This window comes from Balaenoptera acutorostrata, chromosome 6, assembly GCF_949987535.1.
Source record: "Balaenoptera acutorostrata chromosome 6, mBalAcu1.1, whole genome shotgun sequence".
Lineage (NCBI taxonomy): Eukaryota > Metazoa > Chordata > Mammalia > Artiodactyla > Balaenopteridae > Balaenoptera > Balaenoptera acutorostrata.
In genome coordinates this window covers 106,383,051-106,408,707 of record NC_080069.1, presented here as the reverse complement: position 1 = coordinate 106,408,707, position 25,657 = coordinate 106,383,051, and the positions used below count along the sequence as shown (strand labels likewise).

The 25,657-nt window shown below is 43.6% G+C and overlaps 1 protein-coding gene across 5 annotated transcripts in view; it reads left to right on the top strand.

The window, feature by feature from the left end:
- TNC (tenascin C) overlaps nucleotides 1-25,657 on the top strand; it is a 92,184-nt gene that overhangs the window by 7,365 nt on the left and 59,162 nt on the right. For all 5 annotated transcript variants that reach the window (XM_057548240.1, XM_007178136.3, XM_028165425.2 and 2 more), the window contains exons 2-4: nucleotides 19,198-19,791; nucleotides 22,404-23,813; nucleotides 25,121-25,384. In XM_057548240.1, the coding sequence (XP_057404223.1) occupies nucleotides 19,335-19,791; nucleotides 22,404-23,813; nucleotides 25,121-25,384 (2,131 nt within the window). In that variant the 5' untranslated portion in view covers nucleotides 19,198-19,334. The remainder of the gene's footprint in view (nucleotides 1-19,197; nucleotides 19,792-22,403; nucleotides 23,814-25,120; nucleotides 25,385-25,657) is intronic.

Sequence of the window (25,657 nt, the reverse complement as noted above, 5' to 3'; positions counted from 1 at the left end):
CACAGCCAAAAATAAATAAATAAATAAATAAAGTAGCTATAAAATTAAAAAAAAAAAAAAAAAAAAAAAAGAAGATGGGGGCAATGTAAAAACTATCAGAGTTAATACATTCTTTAGAAAGGAAAAATTAGCAGAGTTTTATTCTCTGAACAGCTTTAGCACACATGAACTGAGCCAAGGAATCCTCTGTATTAGTGATCTATCGTTGCACAACAAATTCCCACAAAACTTGATCATTTAGAACTACACACATTAATTACCCTACAGTTTCTGTAGGTCAGGATTCCAAGCACAGCTTAGATGGATGTCCTGCTTCATGTTCCCTCATGAGGCTACAATCACAGAGTTGGCCAGGACTGGGGTCTCATCTGAAGGCTCAACAGGGGAATGATTAGCTTCCAAGCTCACTTGTGTGGTTGTTGGCTGGATTCAATTCCTTGCTGGCCGTTGGCCTGAGGCCACCCTCAGTTTATTGCCACATGGGCCTCTCTAACATAGCCATTTGCTTCATCAAAGCCAGAGAGAGAGAGAGAGAGAGAGAGAGAGAGCTTGCAAACAAGACAGATATCACAATCTTGAGTAGCCTGATGGTGGACGTGACATCCCATTACCTTAGCCATATTCTGTTGGGAAGAAGCAAGCCTCTGAGCCATCCCACATTCAAGGAGAAGGAATTACACAAAGATGTGACTATCAGGAGGTAGGATTGGTGGCGCCAATCTTAGAATTTGCCTGCTATTGCCTCCAGCACTGCACTGTCACCGATTCTGACAACTTCTTATCAATCAGTTCATCCAACCCAACTGCACTCGTATTGATTAGCAGTTGGTACTTATGGCAACCACTAGGGTGGACTGTGTCTTATTTAAGCTTCTTATCCATTTATGAGGTGGAGCCAGGTATCTTGCATTAGATGTCATAGTTCACTGGGGAGCCATGATTCCTCTTGAATATAACCCCAGAGTAGGATCTTCCAAGGCAATGACTTCAAATGTATTTTATTCAAGGGCAAGGCAATTCAAAGGGACCAAAACTGAAACTCACCCATTGTTCCCCCCTCCACAACCTATTCCTCTCTTAGCAGATATTATAATGAAGACGGCACTCTAGGATTAATTTCCTCTCCTTTTCCAACTTTTAGTTACTACCTCATCATACACCAAACATGCGGACTCTACTGCCTTGACAAGTAAAACAGTTCACTGCCTCTCTCCCTCCCCATCATCAGGCTAGTTCAGGCTGCGGCATCTCACAGATGGACCACTGCAACAGTTTCCCCACTACTCCCCATCTGCCAGCCTTCCCTTCCAATCTGTCCCTCAACTTTGGGTTGTAGAAATCAACATTCCTAGGCGTAAAGTTTTCCAAATGGTTCTCTTTTGGCCATAGGAAGAATTCAGATCCCCAGCCTGGCATTCAGTTTTCTCCATGATCTGGCCCTGGTCTCCAAACAGACCTTGTAAATTCAGCTCTCATTCATGCTTTCCACACCAACCATTTCATGCTTTTTATGCCCTTCCAAATGCCATTCCTTCCTTCCTAGAATGTCTTTCCCTGTGGTTTCACCTACTCATATCCCTCTTCAGTTCAGGATCTACCTCCTGCAGCAGAGTAGATGGCCCTTCATGTCACCCCTTCCCACCCCATGTGTGTCTCTCATCACTTCATCATTCTAGAATTGCCTGTCTGCTCACAGGCCAACTCCTCCTGCCAATAAAGTTTTAAAAAGGAGAATTTGTATCTAGTTTATCTAAAGTCAAGTACAACTGGAATAAAACCCATTGTCTTCAGCAACAGGCAGGAGTCCTTGCTGTGTCCTAGATTTGGACTTCCCCTTCCTCACCAGAGTTTGTTCAGAAAGCCCGGAACTTGACATTGTTTTTATGCCTAGCCCTCTAGGCTCTCAGCTGTGCAAAGTGCTGTCATAACGCATGACGGGGAAAGGCAGCCCGCCCTGAGACAGGAAACCATCTCAGGATGCAGACTTCAAGGAATGCCCTTACTTTCAGAGGTGGCCCCTAGGATCAAAGTTTGAACTGCCTGGAATTTTGAAAAACCAGTACCAAGGACAGAGGAGACCCGTCTGGGGAATTTGAGGCTGAGTCACATGAGACGGCGGAAAATCTGGCAGTTATAACAAAGATCTGTCTACAACTAGTGGGAGGAAGGAGAGGGTAAAGGAGGGATGAAGATAAGGAGTTCTCTACCTTAGGGCACGGAGAAATTCACAGCCCAGGAAAAGGATTGGGTAATGGTTAAGACTATGGCTCTGGCATCAGAAAGCTCTGGGTTCGAGAGCTTGCTATTTGCTCTAAGTCTCATTTTCTTCATCTGTATTAAAGGCAAAATAGTAACACCTACTCCATAAGGTTATCGGGATGATTAAATGACATAGTGCAAGTGCATTGCTTCGCACAGAAATGCACTCAATATCAGTACTCTACTGTTATTGCTGCTGTTGTTGTCTGTTGTTGAAGTAGTTCTTGGCAATAAGACTCCACTAGAGAAGCAGTTCCCAAAAATGTGTCCTGTGGAACAGCCTTCCCATGAGATGCACCTAAAAAAGTGTTCTGTGGCTAAAAGAGTGGAGAACACTTGACACTGTGTTCTGTTCTTGGAGATTCATAGCTCATATGTTCACTCAATATGTAATTCTAAGGGCTAGAGATACAATGGAAAACAAGACATGCAAGGCCCTTTTATTCATGGAGCTTAACGGTGAAAGAGGTAGACAATAAAAAAGGAATCAAACTTACAATACAATCTCCGGTAGATACTTGCTAGGAAGAAATCTAAAACGAGATAAGGGATCGGTCAATGGCTGGTGGTGAGGGGCGTGCTCTTTTAATTAGGATGAGACATGGAGATGACCTTTGAGCAGAGATCTGAATGAAATGAGGAAATGAGCTCGGTAGGGAGTGGTGAGGAGTTAGGATTTTATTCGGAGTGTGATTAGAAGCCAATGGGAGATTTGAGGTAAAAGAGTGCATGATCTGAGAAATCCTACAGCAGTTAGTGTTCAGCTTTATTTAATCCAGTTCCCTCAAACTTATTTGAACACAAACACCCTCGTCCACAGAACATCTACCTAAGAACGTCTTGGAACACAGTCCGGTAAATTCTGCACTGGTGCACAAGGCGTCATAGGTTTTAAAAGGACTGTAAATTTGCTCTCTAGATCTATGGTAAAAAGCCAAGCAAACCATTTGGGCTGAAACCAGCATGCCCAGAGTGGGAAAACCTAGCTCCAGAGGTAGAGACAAGGAGAGCGTCACCCTAATTAGCAGCTCTTTTTGGCTAAGATGATCAGTGAGCGCAGCCAGTCTTCACCAGACTCTGGAACTCCATCTCGAGCCAAATAAAACCTGCCAACATCTGCCTAGAATCTAATAAGCGTTTGCAAACAATACACCTTGGCTTAAGCATGCTCCAAGGGGGGAGTGTATGAAACTTGAGGTCCAGCCAGAGGCTCTGGGAGAAAGACAGAGGTCAAATATTTCTGCGCTTACACGTGGACAACCACCAGATTGCTGCTGAAGCTCTGGGAAATGGAAGCTGAAGGTGTCTGCTCTCTTTATCAAGTAGTGCTCATTTAAGTTTTCACCTTATATGAACTGCGGGAAGTTGCTTGATGAGTCACCCCGGTGCAGTAGTTGAGAGCACACATTTTAGAATCACAAATCAGGGTCCAAAAGCTGCCTTTGCCTCTTATGTCAGTCGCAAAACCTCCCTGAGTCTAGATTTAACTTCCAAATAGGCATAATGATACCTGTTGTCATGACAAATGACAAGATAAATGATTACATGTATAAAAAAGCATCTGGCATAAGGCTTGGCACTAAACAGGCATGCAGTAGGCTTTCAACAAAATGTTAGTTTCCTTCCTGTCCGTTTCAATCTGTATTTGCTTTTATAATAAGGTCATCATTTACTAACTAACTGCTATATTCCAGCAAGTGTCAGCAAACTGCCATGGGGTGGCAGCCTATTTTTGTAAATAAAGTTTTATTGGAACACATCCATGCTCATTCATTTAAGTCATGTTGAGGGCTGCTTTATCTACTATTGTAGAATTGAATGGTTGTGACAGACATCTGGCTGCAAAGCCAAACGTATTTACTGTCTGGTCACTTAAGAAAAAGTTTACTGACTCCCACAAGTCAGTGTGTTAAATTTATGTATGTAATTTCCAATCATCACAACCTACCAAGTTGTATATTATTATTCTTATATGTATGAAGAGATTGAAGCAGAAATAAAGGTTCATCTAGTAAGTCTTCCTCCAAAAACATGAAGCCAAACTCTATACCTAAAGGAAGCTTAGAAAAATGATAGAAAAGTTACTCATTTGTATGATTCAGCCTCGATTTGCTCCTGACTACCTCTGACTTATCGCTCTCAGGCTAAATTTCTTGACTTTCCTGCCATATGCTGAACTAAATGATCCTGTCTAGAAGGGATTCCCTCCCCCACCCCTGCTTCCTTATTTATTTATGTGTTTGTTTGTTCATGTAAGTCCATTCTTTCAAAAATGAGAGTTGTAATTTCTAGACCCTCTAAAATGCTCTCATGTCTTAACTAATTTCTTGGAAGCCCTACATTTATTTTTAGACGGCACATAGCATGATGACCAATTTTCCATAAAGGAGAGATTTTTAAGCTCCCCTGTCTGCTACTTCTCACTTTATCTCCCTCTCACTTACTCACTTTCTTTCTCTCCAGGCCAGACTCACAGAGAATAGGCTGTTTCCAGGGCCTTTACAGATTTGCCTGACACATAGATATTGTAGCACATTTGGCTCCGTGCCTTCCCTTCAAGTTCAAAACCGTAACTAAAATGATTACGTGAACCCCAACGTCACCTTCCCAAGCGGTCCCATTTTAGGAATCCAATAATTCTCTTTATGTCAATGACGGTGGATGTCCTGCTGATGTTTATTGCATAAACATTAATTTTTTAAACTGAACAATGAATCTTGTTCCAAAAGATAACTTGGTATAGCAGAAAAAGCATAGGGTTTGGAATTAGACTGGGTTCTTAATTCTGAGTCAAATGATTACTGACTAGGCAACTAATTTAACCTTCTCAAGCCTTCAGTTCTCTTAACAGTAAAATACAAACAGTGCTTCCTAACTCGTAAGGTTGGTGTCAAAGTTAAATGGCATCCCTAAAGTTCCAGGCACAGGATACATGTTCAACCATTTGCCTCCCTCTTACTTTAAATTGCTAGAGAGGCTCCGTCCTGGAGCTTCACACTTATCACAGACCAGGCATAGTTGGGTATACCACTACTCTCATCTAACATATAAGGAAACGAAAGAGGAAAGGGTCTAGGATTTCTTCCAAATCTGCACTTTCCCCATTTGTGCCATCAAACCTAAATCCTGTGACATACTTCAAACACAGAATCATCAGGTAAGTTTGGGAAACACTATAAACTCCCCCTTTCTTGGAGATTTCGGATAAACACAAACATATTAAAGACCCTAGAAAATCCTGAAGCAACGAAAGCTGGGTAATTTGTTTGGTATAAATAACATTTGGTTCAAAATATCATTTTCCAAATATGTTGAATTAGTAATCTCTTCCCCTTGCATTAATACAACATGTTGTAACTTACACCCTAGGAAAGGCTGCTTAAAGTTACCCAGCTAAATTAAGCCCAAGGCAAGGGTTGAAAATAATCTCTATTTTTCAGGCTCATGCACAGCTTCTCCTGTTCTCTCTGTAAGTCATAAAGGTCTTTCATTGCCGGTAGTCATTCTGGACCCTGATCGCTGAGTCCTTCTGAAATTCGGCCTTTTAACTCAGTCATGCAAACCACTCCTTGACATCATTAAAGGACAGCAGCAAAGCCGATGGTTAGGAATGGGGTCTCTGATTCCTGAGTCAGTCCACCCAAATTAAATTCCTGCTCTTCCTTTTCAGCTCTGTGACCTTGAGCTGTGCGAGCCTCCCTTTTCTCATTTGTAAACTGAGGGAAAAAAGGTAGTTACCTCAGAGGTCTTGAAGAAGATTCAATAAGATAATCCACGTTAAGATACGTAAAGCAGTTCCTGGCACAGATGTGTTCAATCAATGTTAGTTATTATTGTAGCATTTAAATCGCCCCTCTTTGAGAAAGAAAAAGTAGACAATGAAAGTATGTTTGCCTTGCCTGGGGTCACGCACATTAATTACTGGACTAGTCTCAGCTTTCCCTGAGAGTCTAGTTTCCTGCTTCCAGTCTTAGAGGCATATTTTCATTTCAGGAGTCAACTTTCATCAAAATGTGTCAAACTTTATTGAAGTTGATTCATACAGGCTTTTATAACCGTCAGTGACTCCATCTGGCTCCCTCAGACCCAGGCATCAGTCAAGCCGCATTCCATCCATTTAAATATCAGCACATTGGGTTGGAAAAGATTGTCAAAGCTATCTAGTCTTGCTATGCCAAATATTTGGCACACATACCAACACTTCTGTACCCATAGCAGACATTGCTAATCCATCACAACACCTTTCCCCTTGAGTCCAAGCATGGCCACAGAATCTTTCTCAAAGCAGCTCCAGGCAGCCATTAGCAGCTAATTGAAGTTGACACATAAACTGAAACTTGTCATCCCAAACCAATCCAACCTCTTAACCAATACTTGAGTGACCTCTACAATATTATTGTCTATTTTTTAAAATATGTTCAGTGTTGTAGAGCTTCCTGATAGGGGAGGACAAGAAGGAAAAGGAGAGAGGAGGAGAATATATACTAACATCTGGGTAGCACTTATTATTAATATGCCAGGCATTTATAACTCCTTATCACATTCACTGTCTCCAACAAATATGGAAAGATCTCTATTTTACAGTTTAAAGAAGCCATAGTTCAGAAAACTTGCAAGACTTTGTCCAAGGCTCCCAGCAGGTAAACAGGATTTGATTTCAGGCCTTCCTGACTCTAAGGGCTATTTCTTCTCTCTCCCATCACAGTGCCCCTTCTCTGGTCTTGGGTGGCTGATAACAGCTTCACAAAGGCCACCATATCATACCGCCTTTTTCAGAAAATCTCTTTTTTTAGGGTTGAATTATGAGTCCATCTATAACCTGTCCTTCTTAGATAAATCTCTTTAATTTTTTAATCTTGGTTCAAAAGTTCAAGAATCCATGTTCCAATACTTGTGAAAGAGTCAACTAGATTTCTTAAAATTCTGGATGAAGGCCGAAACAGAGGAGGTCATTGTTTCACTGGGAAATGAATTCAAATCTATTTCTGAAACAATTTTCCAGAATTTTACAGGAACCTATATTGTTGCCACTTGGTCAGGCCCACTTTTTTATTTTCTTTTCCATCTAGGCAAAGAAACAGAAGAGAGAAAGCAAGTGCTCTGCAGAATTTTTATCTCAAAAATTGAAACCAGACCACACCAGGGCAGTTTGTGGTCTGAAGGTATCAGTGGATCTAGTCATATTTCATCTGAGCTTTTCTTAGGTATACTAAACCACAAATATGAACCTCATTACTGTGTCTGGGTGGAAATATTTTATGGATTAAGATTTGTGGGCTTAATTTGGTTGGTAATGAAACGTATGTTTGAGGGATGGGAGGGAGGAAACCATGAAGCACTACCGATGCTTAAGCCAAACACTGAAGAAAGAAACACTCGGTACCGCGCAGGGAGCGGGGGTGTTCTTAATATCGGCCATGTGACTTGGGTCTAAAATGAAATCCAAAATTAAGTTCAGCAGAAATAGTGCTGAATCAGCAATGGACCACATGTCACTAGAACGAAAGAGACTCTAGAACTGAAGCCATAAACAACTGCTTATGTTACAGGAGAATCCGAGGCCCCAAAAGTGGATGTGACTTGCCACAGTGGTTGGCAGAACTCTGGCCCGCGGCTCATCTTAGAGCTCTTCAATCTATGGCATGTTCTACTACATGGCCCCGTGAGAGCCCCAAATCTCCAGGAGCTTAAAAATAAGTAATGAACATTCAGAATACAGAAGGAGAAAGACAGTGACCTAAATTTAACAAACAAAAAACACCACAGTGAAATTGGAAGGATTCCTGACTAACAACCCAGGATGCTTCCCTTGCTCTGAAACCAGAGTTTTACACTGACTATCTCACAGGCCTGGTGAAGTCCACCTCCTGCCAAAGGTCCAGCTGAGTATACTTCAGTCAGACACAAAGCTTGTCTCAAAGCAGACAGTACTGGGCTCTCAGGAACTCTTGGGGTGTTGACTAGAATCTCATAGGAAGGAGTAAGTTCTGTCTTGGCCATTTTTGTAACCCCTGTGCTTATGGCGTCTGGGACGTAGTACAAACTCACTGAAGAGCTGAATAAGCAAAAATGAACTAATTCCAGGAGTGCGGCATTGATGAATTCCTTGATACATCTTGCCTTAGAAGAGATCACAGGAGAGCTAATTACATTAAGGCCATCATGAAAATAAGAGTATTTGTTCATTCATTAATTCCATGAATATGAGCACCAGCTATATGTAAATTCAAATCAAAAAATATATTTAGCTTTATTTTATTCAAATATAAATATATTGTGCACTTACTCTGATCAGGTTAGAGTGCTTGGTGTTGGGTATTAAGAGATGAATGACTCAGATATGGTTCCTGCCCTCGTGGAGCTTACAGTCTACATACAGTCTAACTGTGTGAAGATGAACTGCTTACAGTTTAACGTAAATACAAGATAGAATTTGCTTATTGCTCTCAAAGAGGAAAATATACATACATGATAAAACCACCCCAAATCATTTTTAGAATGACATGTGATGAAAATAATATTAGATCAACACTCAGAGAATTCAGAAGAGGGACAAAGTTACCTGAGAAAACTTCTAATATATTATTTTTTTTGAACTGTATGTTGAAGGACAGAGAGATTTGCCTGCTCAGATGGCAAAGGGGCTTTTTGAGGAGACTTCAAGGCATCTGGAATCCTTCCTCAATGATAACTGAGCTTTGACAGCTTCTCCAAGGTGTCTGTCAGCATGCTTCATCTCTAAAGCACTCACAGGATATCTGGCTCCTTAAGCTCCTAATTCCAGGGTACTGATAGTATTCCCTCTTGAGCCAACTGTTTGGAAGTTATATAGACAGAGCTTGGGTCTGGTCTTGAATCATAACTCCCTTCCTTGGCCCTCCAGCACAAAAGGCTTTATAAGGTGGTGACTCAGAACACTTACTTTGGACTCCGATAGACCTGCATTCAAATCCTAACTCCACTACTTAATGGATATCTGAACTTGCACAAGCCACTTAATTATCCCATGCCTCGGTTTCCTCATCTGCAAAATAATAAAGACACCATCTCATATCACTTTGTAAGAATTTAAAATTAGAGATTTAAAATGCTTAGCACAGGCTCTGGCAATTAAGCACTGAATGAATGATAGGTAATGATGTCTTCATTACTTTTATTATCCTTGTTATTATTTCAATCTTTTCCTGATCTTCCAAGGCCTCTTCGATCAATATTTGGGGATCCTAAGCGCTTCCTCCTCCAGGAAGCTCTCCGTGAACTTCCAAGCTCAGAGTGACACTTCTCTCAATTCCTTCATTCAGACTAGCACTGCTACTCAACCTTGCTTGTGTATGTTCTAGTTTCTGAGATTTCTGGAAACAGAGAATAGGTCCTTACTCTGCCTAGTTTTCCCAACATGCAGTACATAGTAAGTAAACAGCAGGTAGCTCTTGAAAGAACCTTAACATTTGTACGCCTGCTATTGGCTTAGAGTGTGCAGGGACACTTAAGTATACCACAAATATTCAATCCACAATACATGGATTTAAAGTCAATTCTATTTTGTGACCTTTACGGGGGAAACTGTAAGCTTTTCGATAATAGAGAACATGCTTATCCCCTTCATTTTTGTATCCCTCATGCTTAACTCAGGGCTTGGCATATGCTAGGTATTTAATAAATACGTACTGAAAAGATGCATAGTTGGATGGATGGATGGATGGATGGATGGATGGATGGATGGGTGGTAATTGAAGAAACCCTATAGCACAAAGAAATCTGGACATCTCTTAACACAGATGCTCTCCAAGATCCCATTGCTGATATTTCTTTCTAGGGACCATTACAATGACCACAGACTAAGAATTACTAGAAACCTTTCATATGCACTTATTGTTGAAGGCCTCACAGTGGTTTCAGGGAAGAGATAAACCTTAATCAAATTCACTGACAAAAAAGGTAGGATATCTGGGTTTTAATATTTGCTTTACCACTAATTAGCCGGTGACCCTCTCTGGGTGTTTCAGTTCAGATATTCTCTTTCATGTCATGTACTACTTTTACTCAATTCAATGTGGCTGCCTGAAGCGATATATTCGTAATAACTCTCAGGTGGGGGCATGGAAGCACGTAGGCATCAATTAGCAATGTCTGCCATGTACACTGGAAGGATGTGTGTGGGTGCCACAGGCTTGCCACCCCTGGACTCGATCTTCTACAGTTGATTCTAAGCCTGCTCAAGTCTGATGTTGATTCTGTAATCCGGTATCTGTCTGTGTCTATCGAAAGTACTGAAAAACTGAGCCAAACATTTCCCGTCAGAAGCAATGTCTTGAAAAACTAAACCACAGGCAGCCTGTTCTGGAGAAAGACCTGGCTGAGCAGCGTGGACAACCATCCCAGTAGCAGCACCGCCTCTTGGCCAGGGGACTGACCTGCCAGAAAAGAGCTCCACCCTGGGCTCACAGGCTTGCTTTTCTTGCTACTGAATGAGAATATGTAGGCTAGGAGGAAAACCAGGACTAGAGACACAGCACCCTCTTCTCCTAAGAATTTCAGAGTGTCTCTGTCACTTGACAAACTGAAACACTAAGAATTTTACACTTCTACGGAAAAAGCAACAGTGGGCAGAAGGGGACTCCCCAAAATTCTCTTAGGAATCCCTCATCCTTCAGAGACTAGCCTTCCACGAACTGCCTTCTTCAAACAAAAGACACAAATCATCACACAATAACAATACACCAGTTACTAAGACCTCCCTCCCTCCTGTTAGGCACTGTCCTAAATATTTCCATGTGTTATCTCATTTGATCTCATTTTTTTCTCACTTGCAGTTGAAAGAACTTTATTGTGGGGTTTTTATGAGTGTTGCCATTTTACAGACAAGAAAGCTGAGGCTCAGAGAGGCAATGTTACACATCTAAGGTCAAAGCTTCTAGATGGAGCTATATGAAGTTGCCCCTATCCAACCATATTTGACCTATGAATATGGCAACTCCATACGATTCAAACTAACAGCAAGTGGCAGGACCAGAATCCATAGTATTTGGCTGATTCTAGAGCAGATATTCACAAACATTGCACAGACTCTCCTTGGAGATTTGTCAGTTTTAGCATCTATCATTCTTCCCTATAAGTATTTGTTTACCTGTCTGTTTCCTTTACTGGACTATGAACTGATTGAGAACAGGAACTTACCATCATTGGTCTCTGAAACACCTCACTACCCCTTGATCTATCCCATAGCCTGGTCTTTTTTTTTAATATATATAAATTTATTTATTTAATTTGGTTTTGGCTGCGTTGGGTCTTCGTTGCTGCGCGCAGGCTTTCTCTAGTTGCAGCGAGTGGGGGCTACTCTTCGTTGTGGTGCATGGACTTCTCATTGCGGTGGCTTCTCCTGTTGCGGAGCACGGGCTCTAGGCGTGCGGGCTTCAGTAGTTGCAGCATGCAGGCTCAGTAGTTGTGGCTCACGGGCTCTAGAGCACACGCTCAGTAGTTGTGGTGCACAGGCTTAGATGCTCCACGGCATGTGGGATCTTCCCGGACCAGGGCTCGAACCCATGTCCCCTGCATTGGCAGGCGGATTCTCAACCACTGCACCACCAGGGAAGCCCCCATAGCCTGGTCTTAACACTCATTCAACTCATCTCTGTTGAATGCAAGAATGAATGATTTTAAAAATGACTTAATTCCCAGGACTCTGAAATGACTGCTGGCTCTACAAGCATCTGAACTGGGTGCCAGCTACGCCACCGTACTACCTAAATGGATAAGTGCTTCTCAGTGCTGCAATTCCAACAACCAGGGCTAGGAGGGGCTTAGCTTAGGCAGGCAGTGTTTGCTCAATGCTTTTAAGACACAGGTGGTGCTGGACTTAATCAAGTGTAAGGCTCAGATATCCTCGGAAAAAATCCACACTTCAGGCTGTTTCTTGGCTCCTCTCTCTTCCTGACACATTCCAACAAGGAATTTATGGATGTTGGGAAGGACAAGGGGTGAGGAATTCTAGAACCTTTAAGAACGTCCATGTAAGTAACTCCATGCTTAACTGACTGTGCACAATAAAATTCTCTTGCCTGCAGGAAGAAAAATTTAATGTGGTCTGTCTCAGGTGTTGCCAAAATGATGTGGAAAGAAATTCATCTGCATTTCTAAACAGTAGGAATCTTCCTTGGCCCCCGAGCCAAGGCTGTTTGACGTAAATGCCTAAGTCAACAAGATAAATCTATTCCGTGAGTTACTAAAAGTGAAGTCATAAGTATTCTGAAATATGATTCTAGCCAGTTGGAAATTTTATCTTAATCTAAAAATGAAACTTTATTCTCCAGCTGTGAACCGGGAAACATTCAAAGATTGTTGATTCCTTCATCTAAGCAATGGTCTTTGTCCTGTGGTGAAGTGCCTAAAAATAACCGTCAGTTTGTTTATTCCATGCTGCTTCCAAAAGGTTAGCTATCAAACAGCTCTACTGGAAGAAAAAAAAAAAAAAAAGGAAGATTTGATAATAAGCCAAGAGGCACCTCAGAGTATACAACTGTAAACCAAAAAGCTCTTGGGACATGGCTGCCACGACACTGACCTGACCGAGGTTTCCCCATCTATTAAATGAACGTTACTTCACAGTAATGTTCTGAATAAAAATCTATAATGCCCAAATCTGGAGATATCATCCTACACTGGCCACAGCTAATATCAAAGGAACTGAAAGAAGAACTAATTTTTATCTTTCATCAGTGATGAAGACCTAACATTATTTAAATTTTTATTTCATATTGGAGTATAGTTGATTAACAATGTTGTGTTAGTTTCAGGTGTACAGCAAAGTGATTCAGTTAAACATATACATGTATCTATTCTTTTTCAAATTCTTTTCCCTTTCAGGTTGTTATATAATATTGAGCAGAGTTCCCTGTGCTGTACAGTAGGTCCTTGTTGGAAGTCCTAACATTTTAACACCTCCCCCCATCAAAAAAAGAAAAACAAAAAAGGCTTCAAGACCATTGCCTTATCTTTTTTTTTCTTCCTTTTTTTATAAAGGGCAGGCAACATAAGTTTGCCAGGTATTTGCAGACCAAGGGACTAAATACAGAAACCTATGTTTTCCCTAATCTTCTCCACAGATGACACTGAGCAATTAGGCACGTAGCCTTAGAAAGACACAGCAATGCTTACTGGGCTCAGCACCAGCCCTTCACATTGACCATTCATGCTCTCCTCACTGGCTGTACCAACTCCACATGCTCTCTCCTTTCCGCTCCCCTACACACCTTATACACCCCAGTAGAACCAGGACATCAGTATTCCGTACGTGTTACCCCACTTTTGCCTACATCAGGCAGCTGCAGAGGGAAGCTGCTGTTATTACTGTCTCCTTCCTCATTCTCCTCCTCACCCACACATTCCTTGCCTTTTCTCATGCTATTCCCTCTTTCGGGACGCCTACTCTAGAAGGGTAGGCGGGTAAGGTGCAAATTCAATCCACCTACTCAGTTGTAACCAACCACTTTTTAGAATCCCACCCATCCTTCAGGCTCATCTCAGGTGCCACCTCTTTCAAGGTGTCTTTCTTCAGCCCCTCAAAAGAATGTAGCCGCCCTCCACTTTGAAACTTAAAAGACCTAGGTTAGCCAATCTCTTTTGTTACCTATTACATCATTGTCATAGCCATGATGTAATTCCCTGATTCTCCCATGCCTTCTGGATGCAAACTTTCCTTTCTAATCTACTCTCTATTTGACCAGTGTCGTTATTATTGTTTCCATTATCATTAGCTACCATGTTAAGTACCTACTATGTGCCAGGTACTGTGCTGGTAGCTTAAGATACATCTCATTTTATCCCATCTTCTCATAGCTTTATAAAATAAGCATATATATATAGCCATGCAGGAGATGAAGCAAGTGATACTCAGAGGGGGAAGTGAATGGCCACAGGTAGCAGCTACCAAGTGGAAGAGCTGGATTCTAACACAGGTCTATTTCTCTGCAAAGACCAGGCTCTTCCTCCCATACCTAGCCACTTCATCAATAGAACTGTTCAGACTACTGAAGAAAATGGACTGAGTCCCCTCAAAAAGTCTGCAGCAAAGTAGCACAGAGTCAACAGAAGCAGGAGAGCCATGAGTTAATTTCGACAAACCTACCAGCTCCCAAGAGAAAGGTGAGGCAGGGCAGAACAAGATGTTAGGTGTAGCCAGAGTGGCTCCTGGGCAACCTATCTTCGGTTTTATTTGAGAAGAATCTCATGGAGAACTTGGGGTTCTAAGGTATGCAGAGAGAAAAAGAAAAAGCATTTCATATCCCAAGTGTAGGATGGGGGAAAGGATGAGGATCTGGGGCAAGCTCCATGTCCCTTCATATCTGAGGAGGCCAAGAGCCATAAAGACCACTCCTTGCTTGTACCTGGATATGTTTGAACATGTAAGGTATGGAAATTACACTGCACATAAATATTTGCTTATGTTAACTAAAAAGATGTCATCTTCTCTAGTCTCCTGGCACCTGCAGGTGAGGTACTCACCAATTTTAATTAGATAGGAGACTTAACAATATCCTACCTTTATTTTTTAGACTCCCTCTGACCTCTCTGAGCCTCAGTTTCCTCATTTGTACCATGCACTTAACATCACCAAGCAGACTTCTAAACGTGCACTGCTAAATAGAATTTCCTGCAATGATGGAAATGTTACTTATCTACACTGTCTGAATTATAGCCACTAGCCACGTTGCTATTAAGCACTTGAAATGTGAACAGTACAATTGAGGATGGAATTTTTAATTGTATTTAATTTTAATAACCACTTGTAGCTAGTGGCTACCATATTGAATAACGCAGCTCTGGACCAAAGAATTCAAAGTTTTCTTCCTCTTCTTAAACCTTCTCTCTCATGAAGAAATCTTTAAGGTAGTTTTTTTGTTTGTTTGTTTTTTTCTCCAGATTAATTATGCTTGAGAAGTTAACAGGAATGAAGGTACCTAAAGAGTCACAAACACAATCACAGAGTTAATTTGGCTCTAAAAATTTCTTTTGATAAAAATAGAAAGTAGAGTCTGATCCACACGTGTATTTTTCTGCACTTAGCATATATGCCAAGGCAGGTTACAGAGCAAGGCAACATGCATGGCTTGGATATAGCCACTTTGTCCCGGATGTGTGACCCCAACAATCTATGTATTGAGCCAATACAAAGGCTGTGTCTCTTCCTGCTGCCCTCCTTTCACCTTTGCAAACATTGTCAAACAGATCCTTTAATCTCTTCATAAAAGATAGAAGATAGATAACTAGGTAGATAGAGTGTAGATAGATAGATAGATAAATAGATAGATAGATAGATAGATACAGGTATAGATGTAGACAGGGATATGGACATAGGTATAGGTAGAGATGTAGATAAAGATAAAGATGTAGATACAGATGTAGATGTAGAGATAGAGATAGAGATAAATATAGAGATATCTCCCAGGACATATTTGCCTGGGGGCTCTGAGACAGAGATTCCTTCACTTCACTGCAGAACTCACCCTTGCTTAGAAAAACAGAACCGATTATGCCAAGGTAGGAGTTTCAAGAGTTGGAGGGAAGAAAATCCTGGAAAAAATACTAATTGAAGTCCATATTTTTAAAACAAAAGCTCCCCTTTATTGAGCTCTTGCTGCTGCCAAAGACTGTACCATTCCCACCACACACATTATCTCATGCACTTTCCACAGTAGTCCTACGAGGACACTCGTAGCATGTTTCATTGAAGAAATGACTCTGGCCTGTGGTATAGATAGTTTGCCCAAGGGAGAGGAAGTGGTTGAACAATGACTCAAGACAGTTTGTCTACAAACCTGTGCTCTTCAACACTCTTCTGTTTACATTCTAGAGCCTTGGAGCTTGCCATATTCTCAAAGAAGCCCTTTCTATTGGATAATTCCAATTAGAAACATACTTCTTCTGTTGTGCTGAAATTTGCCTTCTTGTAACCAACCCTCCTCTCCACCCCTAACGTACACACATTTTGATGCTTGTTTTGTCCTTTGAGGCCAGAAGGGACAAGCCAGCTCCTGCTTTCCCAGGATCTATACATAGGAATCCTGTTCTTCTCAATCTTGGCTTTCTCAGCTACAGAATAAACATGTACAGGTCCACACTCCTTCCCCCTACAAGACATTTTCCAGACCTTCCATTGCCTGATCACTTCCTGTAAAGATAAGAATCTGCTTGTGCTTTCTAAAGAATCTCTACAGAATAAGTTGCTCATTCTCCGATTTTAAAAGCCCTACTGTCTGAACATGATCCTTCATGTCTAACCTAAATATCACAAACTGTAATCTAAAGTAATTTTCCCTAGGTCTATCCTCAAAGGAGACATTAACAAGCCAGTTGTCTGCATGAGAATATTTTACATTCTTTTTTTTTTTTTTTTTTAATTTTACATTCTTAAAGGTTACTACTTGCTTTGTATATTTGCTCCTCTGGTGTAAGTATTTCCAGTTCTAGTAAATTTATCTTCACAAGGTTTACCCCCTCACTCATCAGTGATTCTGCAGCTCCTCTTTGATCTAGATCCAAGTTGCTGTTGGGTTTAGTACTGGATTCAATGAAGAGGTCAAGCTTAAGCAAAAGGAGGCTATTGGCCTGGACTCATGCTAGGTTTTGTTCTTCAGAGCATAACAAAATAGCAGCTACTTTTTAATATGTGCCTATTACGGGCTTGACACTATGTTGGGTGTTTTCTGTGCAGATCTTTAATTCATAATTCCCTCTGGAAGGATTTTGACCCCATTGCAAAAGTGAGATCACGGTTTAAAGAGGATAAATATCAATAGCTTGCCCAAGTCACAGAGTTAGTGAGTGGCATTTGTACTCAGGTGTGTCTAATTCCAAAGTCTAGACATTTTCCACCACGCTGAAGGTATAATGGGTCTTTCCCAAAGTGCAAAAACATCCGCCTGCCCTCAGACCACCATGAGCCAATATGGAAAATACACAACCCTCAAGAATCACATTTCTTTCCTCCAAACAATACAGCATTTGGCTGTGCCAGTGCACATACAGAGTGAAAAATCCTCACTCAACCCATACTCTGGTCATTATTTCCCTGGATTTGTTGCCTTAAAGTCTCAACCGACAATTCTAACAGCCTTTTAGATGGAAATTTAAGTCATTTAACAACACACACAAAAGTGTTGGGTAAAAGTCCAAAAGCATTTCAAACTTGGCCCATGGCCCTTTCTCATAAAAAAAAAAAAAAAAAAAAGAAAGAGCTAAGAATTGATGGGAAGAGGGTGAGAAAGAAGGACTTTGTGGAAGGCAAAGAGAGTTAAAACAATTGCAGTAGATTACGCAATCAATAAATATTTGTCCGGTAAACAACTAAGATAGGCTATGGTAGTTTGAAAGAAGAGAACTTGCCAAGTTCCCCTCTTCATAATAATTTTCATTCAGTGGGCTTGCCTACATCACAGATCCACAAATTCTTATTAGGAAACTAATTTGAATGATAAAGCATACAGATGGCCACCTTCTCACTGTGTCCTCATACGGCCTTTCTGCTGTGCACAAACAGACACAGAGACAGAGTCAGAGAGAGATCTGGAGTCTCTTCCTCTTCTTATAAGGACACCAATACTATCATCAGATTAGGGCCCCACCCTCATGACCTTCATTTAACCTTGATTACCTCCCTAAGAGCCCTATCTCCAAATATAGTCACACTGAGGGTTAGGACTTCAAGTATGAATTTGGGGGGGAGGGGAAGGTATGATTCAGTGTACGACACTTAGTTAGAATAGAATAAGTACTTGTTGGGACTTCCCTGGTGGTGCAGTGGTTAAGAATCCGCCTGCCAATGCAGGGGACACAGGTTCGAGTCCTGGTCCGGGAAGATCCCACATGCCGCAGAGCAACTAAGCCTGTGCGCCACAACTACTGAGCCTGCACTCTAGAGCCCACAAGCCACAATTACTGAGCCCGCATGCCTAGAGCCCATACTCCGCAACAGGAGAAGCCACTGCAGTGAGAAGCCCGTGCACCACAAGGAAGAATAGCCCCCACTCGCCGCAACTAGAGAAAAGCCTGTGCGCAGCAATGAAGACCCAACGCAGCCAAAAATAATTAATTAATTTAAAAAAAGAAAAGAATAAGTACTTGTTGATTGCAGAAGACATCAAGGGCTCATGGACATCTTTCTGAGTCATCTCTTGCCCTTGGTCATAGTTTGGATAACTGGTTCAGGAACATTCTGTCAGGCTCTTCTAAAAACTTGACCTTTTAAGGTTTTAGAGATAAATCGAAAAGAAGAGGAATTGAGGTTCAAAGAGGTAGAATACTATACCAACAGCCACATAACTAGTTAGATGTTCAGTTACAGTAAAAACTCAGTTTGCTTTCTAAAGTCTTTCATTTTCACTTCTGCCTCTCACCGCAGAGGAAAACCAGCAGATGGAGTTAATCTTAGATTGGAGGGTCAATAATAAGAGGGAAGAGTTACTGGACATCTATGGGACTACAGCCTTCATACCACTCAATGTGCTCAACCAGTAAATAGCAAAGGGCTTCATGACTATATGAATGATTTCTACTTACTGTTTTCACTTTCATCATTACTTTAACCTTGACATTATGATCTTCACTGTACAGAAGTGAAATAAGACAAATAAGAGTTATGTAACTTACCCAAAGGCCCAGAACTAGAGCTGAGATCCAAACCCGCATCTGATCTGTCTTGTCCTTTCTGCTGTCTCCCTATATTTCCAAATATTGAATAGTGAGTGAAGTCATTCCTTTAAGATTGCAAAATTCTTTTAGAGACCATTTTATATCCACACTGCAGTGCACACTGAAGGAATAAAAGGAGACCTTCAAACACAGGAAATATAAATCAAAATTCACGTGGAATTGCAGATATCCAATAGATTCAATGAACAGTAGATACTAACAAGCTTATTGTTTTCCTTTGTTTACTTGTAGAAGAGAATTCTTTCAAGAAGATCAGAAACCACTGATTTGGATTCTACTCTCAGCTTCCAAATCCCCAGTTCTGCCTAAGAGTGAGATACCCTAGGACCGTAGAACCCCGGGAACATTCAGCCAAACCCACCTCCACCATGGGGGTCGTGACTCGGCTGTTGGCAGGCATCTTCCTAGCTCTGCTTGCCCTTCCTGCCGAAGGTGGCGTCCTCAAGAAAGTCATCCGGCACAAGCGACAGAGTGGGCTGAATGTCACCCTGCCAGAGGAGAACCAGCCAGTGGTGTTTAATCATGTCTACAACATCAAGCTGCCTGTGGGGTCCCAGTGCTCGGTGGATCTGGAATCAGCCAGTGGCGAGAAAGACTTGGTCCCACTGTCAGAGCCCAGGGAAAGCTTCCAGGAGCACACGGTAGATGGGGAAAACCAGATCGTCTTCACACACCGCATCAACATCCCCCGCCGGGCCTGCGGTTGTGCCGCCGCTCCTGATGTCAAGGAGCTTCTGAGCAGACTGGAGGAGCTGGAGAACCTGGTGTCTTCCCTGCGGGAGCAGTGCACCTTGGGAGCAGGCTGCTGTTTCCAGCCCGCCGAAGGTAGGAGCTGGTGACCGGCCCAGCCCCTCGCGGTACACGTGGGAGGAACGAGGGGCAGGCCAGGATCCATCAGTTGTTTTCCAGAGTGGGCTCCCTGGGGAACTAGCCCCACAAGGTGTTCATTCAAAAGAGATTTTATGGACAAATGATTGTGCAGAACGTACTCATCTCTGTTCTGCTCTTGGAGAGTCTTGGTAACAAATGTTTCTCAGAGGAATTTTCAGGCCTCTCAGAAGTCCTGCTTTGAAAAACCCTATTTTAGTTTAAGTACGAGTTTCTAAAACTTACTTGACGATGAAATCTACTCATTCTCTACCCTTAAAACCTATGAATTTATTTTGAAATCCCTAACCCAAAGATCATTCTCTGAAAAGTGGTGATGTAGCCCCATTACTTCGTTGTACAAATAGGGAAACTAAGGCCTAGAAGGAAGTTGGGATTCCTCAAGGTCCTGCCATAAGTGGCCAAGTTAGGACTTAAACTACAGTATTCCACACCCCAGTGTTCTTGCAAAGTTACAATGCTGCCTACGGTGATGCAAAATCTGTGGGAAATAGAAAAAGTGTTCCAGTTTAATGGCAGCAACGATGATGATCACAATATGAATTGAGCCCCTTTATGTACCAGGAATTGTAATTCACTATCTCATTTGATCCTCCCAACAACCCTTTGAGATAAGGTTTAATACCCCCTTTCTATAGATCTAAGAAATGAGACTCAAAAAAGTTAAACAACTGGCACAAGATGACTCAAAGAGTGATAAGAGATAGGAGCTTTGAAGGTGCCTGTGTGTCTCCACAACTCATGCTATCCCAGTGATACCCTGTCTCCAGGTGCATCTTTTTTTTAAGGAATTGTGCCACTTTGGAATTTTGTCTTCATCTTCATTCCCTAAAGTTGATAGAGCTACAGGGGCTTCAACAGCTTCAAATCAGAGATGAACATCTCTATTTCTGCTGCTCATAAAAAATACTGGAAATTATTCTGGCAGATTATTTCAAGAGTAGCCCTAATTGTTGTAAGTGGAGAGTACTATAGGATATCCTTTAGGTTTCCAAGGCAAAAGCAACAACAAAAAAGTTTTCTTTATGCACAAATTACTTTATCTTCCACTTCCGTCAACTCCCTGGCAAAACGCAGAGGCGAGTTACACAATAGGACTAATGCTAAAGAATGGGTTAAAAAAAAAAAGTGGTTAATGCAGTGCTGTCCGTTAGAACTGTAATCTGAGCCATGTATGTAATTAATCTTAACTTTTCCAGTAGTCACATTAATGAAAGGAACAGGTAAAAATGATTTTAATCATCTATCCAATACAAGTAAATAATCTTTCAGCTTGGAATCAATACAAAAATTGTTAATGGATATTTTACATTCTTTTCTTTTATGCTAAGTCTTTGAAATCCAGTGTGTTATGTAGTTCCCATTTAGAGCACATCTCAATTCAGACTAGCCACAATTCAGTTGTTTCGAAGCCACGTGTGTCTGGTGGCTACCATACTAGACAACATAGGTTTAGATTCTCACTTTCCAAGCCAACTTTTTTCTTAAAATTGACTTCCCTCCTGCTGTCAGGAAGGAGATAAAGTGTATTAATTCAACTGTATTTAGATGCAGAGAAAATGGAGCGAGTTTTGTTTGTTTCTTCTCCTTGGCTCCATGGAGACCACACCAGCCACTGCTGCAAGTTAAGCCAAGACATTACAGAGACTTCAAAGAGCCAGAGTCACAGCAGCCCTGACCACGTATTCCTCGTATTCACCCACCGCCGCAGCTTTCAGGATAGAGAGGAAAAAAGATGGACGCACATGAGCTTTGTGAGGCCTGAGCCAAATAGAAAGTTGTCCTAACAGAATTAGAAAGCCACTCCTTAGCTGCCTCATTTCAGTTACAAAAAATTTAGAAAGTTTTGGTCACATAAACACATAGAACAACTTGAGTCGACCCAAAACACTCTGCAAAAGGAAATCACAGTAAGCACAACAGCAGGTCCTTAATGTCCTCGTTTAACCTGATTTACCCAGGGAAGTGGGCCATTGGTCCCACCTGACAGATGAAGAAACAGCTCCAGAGTGTCTAAATTTTTTTGCAAATGCAGCACAGCTATTGAGTCGAGGCATCAGAACTGAGTTCAGTTCAACAATTATTTCTTGGTGAAATACTTATTCTCCTGTATGTCTGACCTTGGCTAGGTACGGGAAAAGTAACGACACAGGCCAGCATAATGCGTTGCACAGGCAGTGATTCGTAACCTTTGAGTCACAGGAATACTTGAAAATTTGATGAAAACTATGGGAGTTCTCCCCAGGGATGGAAATACACACACACACACACACACACACACTCACACACACACAGACACACACACACACACACACAATCTGCATATGAACCTACAATTTCAGAGAGTGCAGGTTAAGAATTCCCACCTAGTATCATTAGATGAGGCCCCAACTGATTTCACACAATAAGCAAGTGGTTTTCAAGCCAGATGGGGCCTGAGGGTGCAACCGTGCTCTGGCTGAATTTGAATCTGGGGTTTGTGGCTAGAAACCAAGAAACTGGGCTGCTGGTGCTCAGTGGAGAGCCTCTGTTCTCTTCCCTCCCTGCAGGCCGCCTGGACACCAAGCCCTTCTGCAGCGGCCGGGGCAACTTCAGCACTGAAGGCTGTGGCTGTGTGTGTGAACCGGGCTGGAAAGGCCCCAACTGCTCTGAGCCTGAATGTCCAGGCAACTGTCACCTGCGAGGCCAGTGCCTGGACGGGCAGTGCGTGTGTGACAAGGGCTTCATGGGGGATGACTGCGGCCAGCTGGCCTGTCCCAGCGACTGCAATGACCAGGGCAAGTGCATGAACGGGACCTGCGTCTGCTTCGAAGGCTACTCGGGGGTGGACTGTGGCCAGGAGCCCTGCCCGGTGCCCTGCAGCGAGGAGCACGGCCGCTGCGTGGACGGCCGCTGTGTGTGCCAGGACGGCTTCGCCGGCGAGGACTGCAACGAGCCCCTGTGTCTGCACAACTGCCACGGCCGCGGGCGCTGCGTGGAGAACGAGTGCGTGTGCGATGAGGGCTTCACGGGCGACGACTGCGGCGAGCTCATCTGCCCCAACGACTGCTTCGACCGCGGCCGCTGCGTCAACGGCACCTGCTACTGCGACGAGGGCTTCGTGGGTGAGGACTGCGGCCAGCTCGCCTGCCCCCACGCCTGCCACGGCCGCGGCCGCTGCGACGAGGGCCAGTGCGTGTGCGACGAGGGCTTCGCGGGTGCAGACTGCAGCGAGAAGCGCTGTCCCTCTGACTGCCACGACCGCGGCCGCTGCCTGGACGGGCACTGCGAGTGCGACGACGGCTTCACGGGCGCGGACTGCGGCGAGCTCCGGTGTCCCCGCGACTGCAGCGGCCACGGCCGCTGCGTCAACGGGCAGTGCGTGTGCGACGAGGGTCGCACCGGGGAGGACTGCGGGCAGCTGCGGTGCCCCAACGACTGTCACGGCCGCGGGCGCTGCGTGCAGGGGCGCTGCAAGTGCGAACTCGGCTTCCAGGGCTATGACTGTGGCGAGATGAGCTGCCCCCATGACTGTCACCAGCACGGCCGCTGCGTGAACGGCATGTGTGTCTGTGACGACGCCTACATGGGTGAGGACTGCCGTGAGCTGCGCTGCCCCCGGGACTGCAGCCAGCGGGGCCGCTGCGTGGACGGGCGGTGCGTGTGCGAGGACGGCTTCACCGGCCCCGACTGCGCAGACCTCTCCTGTCCCGGCGACTGCCACGGCCGGGGCCGCTGCGTGGACGGCCAGTGCGTGTGCCACGAGGGCTTCACGGGCAAGGACTGCGGGCAGCGCAGGTGTCCCGACGACTGTCACGGCCAGGGCCGCTGCGTGGATGGCCAGTGCGTGTGCCACGAGGGCTTCACTGGGCTGGACTGCGGGCAGCGCTCCTGCCCCAACGACTGCAGCAACTGGGGGCAGTGCGTCTCCGGCCGCTGCATCTGCAATGAGGGCTACACCGGGGAAGACTGCTCGCAGGGTGAGTACCAGCGCTCCAGCAAACTAGCGTGATGACGGCCACCATCGAGTTGGCATGTGCTGGAGAACTGTGTGTTATACCAAACACACACACACACACACACACACACACACACACACATACACACAGACTCTTTGACTCACCTGTTACAGAGCTACCGATTTGAGGGCTCAGAGGCTCAGAGAGGTTATGGAATTGTCCCAAGGACACACAGCTTATATATCACAGAGCTGGTACCTGAATCTGGGTAACTCATCTACACTGAGTTTAACACCCAGTGCCCACGAAGAGGGTAGATGAAACGCTCACCTCCCTTTTGCTAAATATCAACCTTCTTTCCTACTCTGTATTGACATGGAACCAATAATGAACTAAATCCCTCATTTGGATGGAAGTAAAAACTCAGCTAAATTGAATGGACAGTGAGATTACATAAAACAAACTGTTTTAAACGCACATTCAGCTAAAGATGAAGTGCTGATCACCTATGAAGCAGGCCCGTCTTTTAAATCACCTTTTTGTTGCTGTCTTTTATCCCAAGGACTGTGAGTGCCTTAAAGGAGCATTATCCCAGCAGTTAGCACAGGGCAGGTATTCAGTAAGTAAACACTGGTTGAGTGAAAACACAGCAAAGACCAATAATGCTCATGTTTAATGAGGGTCTTCTTTGTACTTCCCTCATCCACCCTTATATACCTGTCATAATGGAGACTTTCTGCCTTGATTAAAGCCATTGGCACATAAAAACAAACACACGGCTCTGTGTTTGACATGGCCAAGCCAGGCAAGCCTGGTTGGAAGGAAGACCAGGCTGGCCGGGAGGAGAGGTACGTTCCAAATTTGATGAGTAAGCAAAGTTGAGCAAGTCCCTCTGCCTCACTCACCTCTAAGAAAAGGAAAGAGTTGGACCAGATGAGCCCAAAATACCCTTCCAGTGCTAAGAATGTATGACGTGAAGTTCAGAGCAGAAAGCCAAGCCCAGGCTGCACTTTCCCATGCAGAGGGCCTGAATCTGAACTAAGGTCCAGGGAGTGGAGAAGTCGGAGGGGCCAGTTCACAAAGAGCCCTGAAGGCCACACTGCAGACCTGGAACTTTAGCCTGAAGGCAAGGGATGGCCACCAAAGGTTTTGAAGATGGGTCACAGCAGGAGGGTCCTTGATGAGTCTGCATTTTAGAAAATGGAAGGTGGATTTCAGGGCTCCGTGACTGGGGGAAGAGACAGGTCCAGGGAAACAAACCAAGAGAGAATTCATAGAGTGCGTTATGACACCATCTGACCCAAACTGTCCTTCCTTATTCTTGCCAGTGTCCCCTCCCAAAGACCTCATCGTGACAGAAGTGACGGAAGAGACCATAAACTTGGCCTGGGAAAATGAGATGCGGGTCACGGAGTACCTCATCGTGTACACGCCCACCCATGAAGATGGCCTAGAAATGCAGTTCCGCGTCCCTGGAGACCAGACGTCCACCACCATCCAGGAGTTGGAGCCTGGCGTGGAGTACCTTATCCGTGTGTTCGCTATCCTGGAGAACAAGAAGAGCATTCCTGTCAGCGCCAGGGTGGCCACTTGTGAGTGAGCAGAGCATCTCTCGGCAGCCTCAACTGCCCTCCTCCTGTCCAGTACATAGCCCCCCCCCCATGAGTTACTGCCTCACCTTTGCCCCTGTAGCTCTATGGCTGTCTTTATGCAGTTACACTAGTTAAAACTCTGGAATCCAGTTAAGCCCAATGAATTTTTAAAAAATTTTATTGACGTATAGTTGATTTACAATGTTGTGTTAATTTCTGCTGTACAGCAAAGTGATTCAGTTATACATATATATGTATTCTTTTTCCTATAAC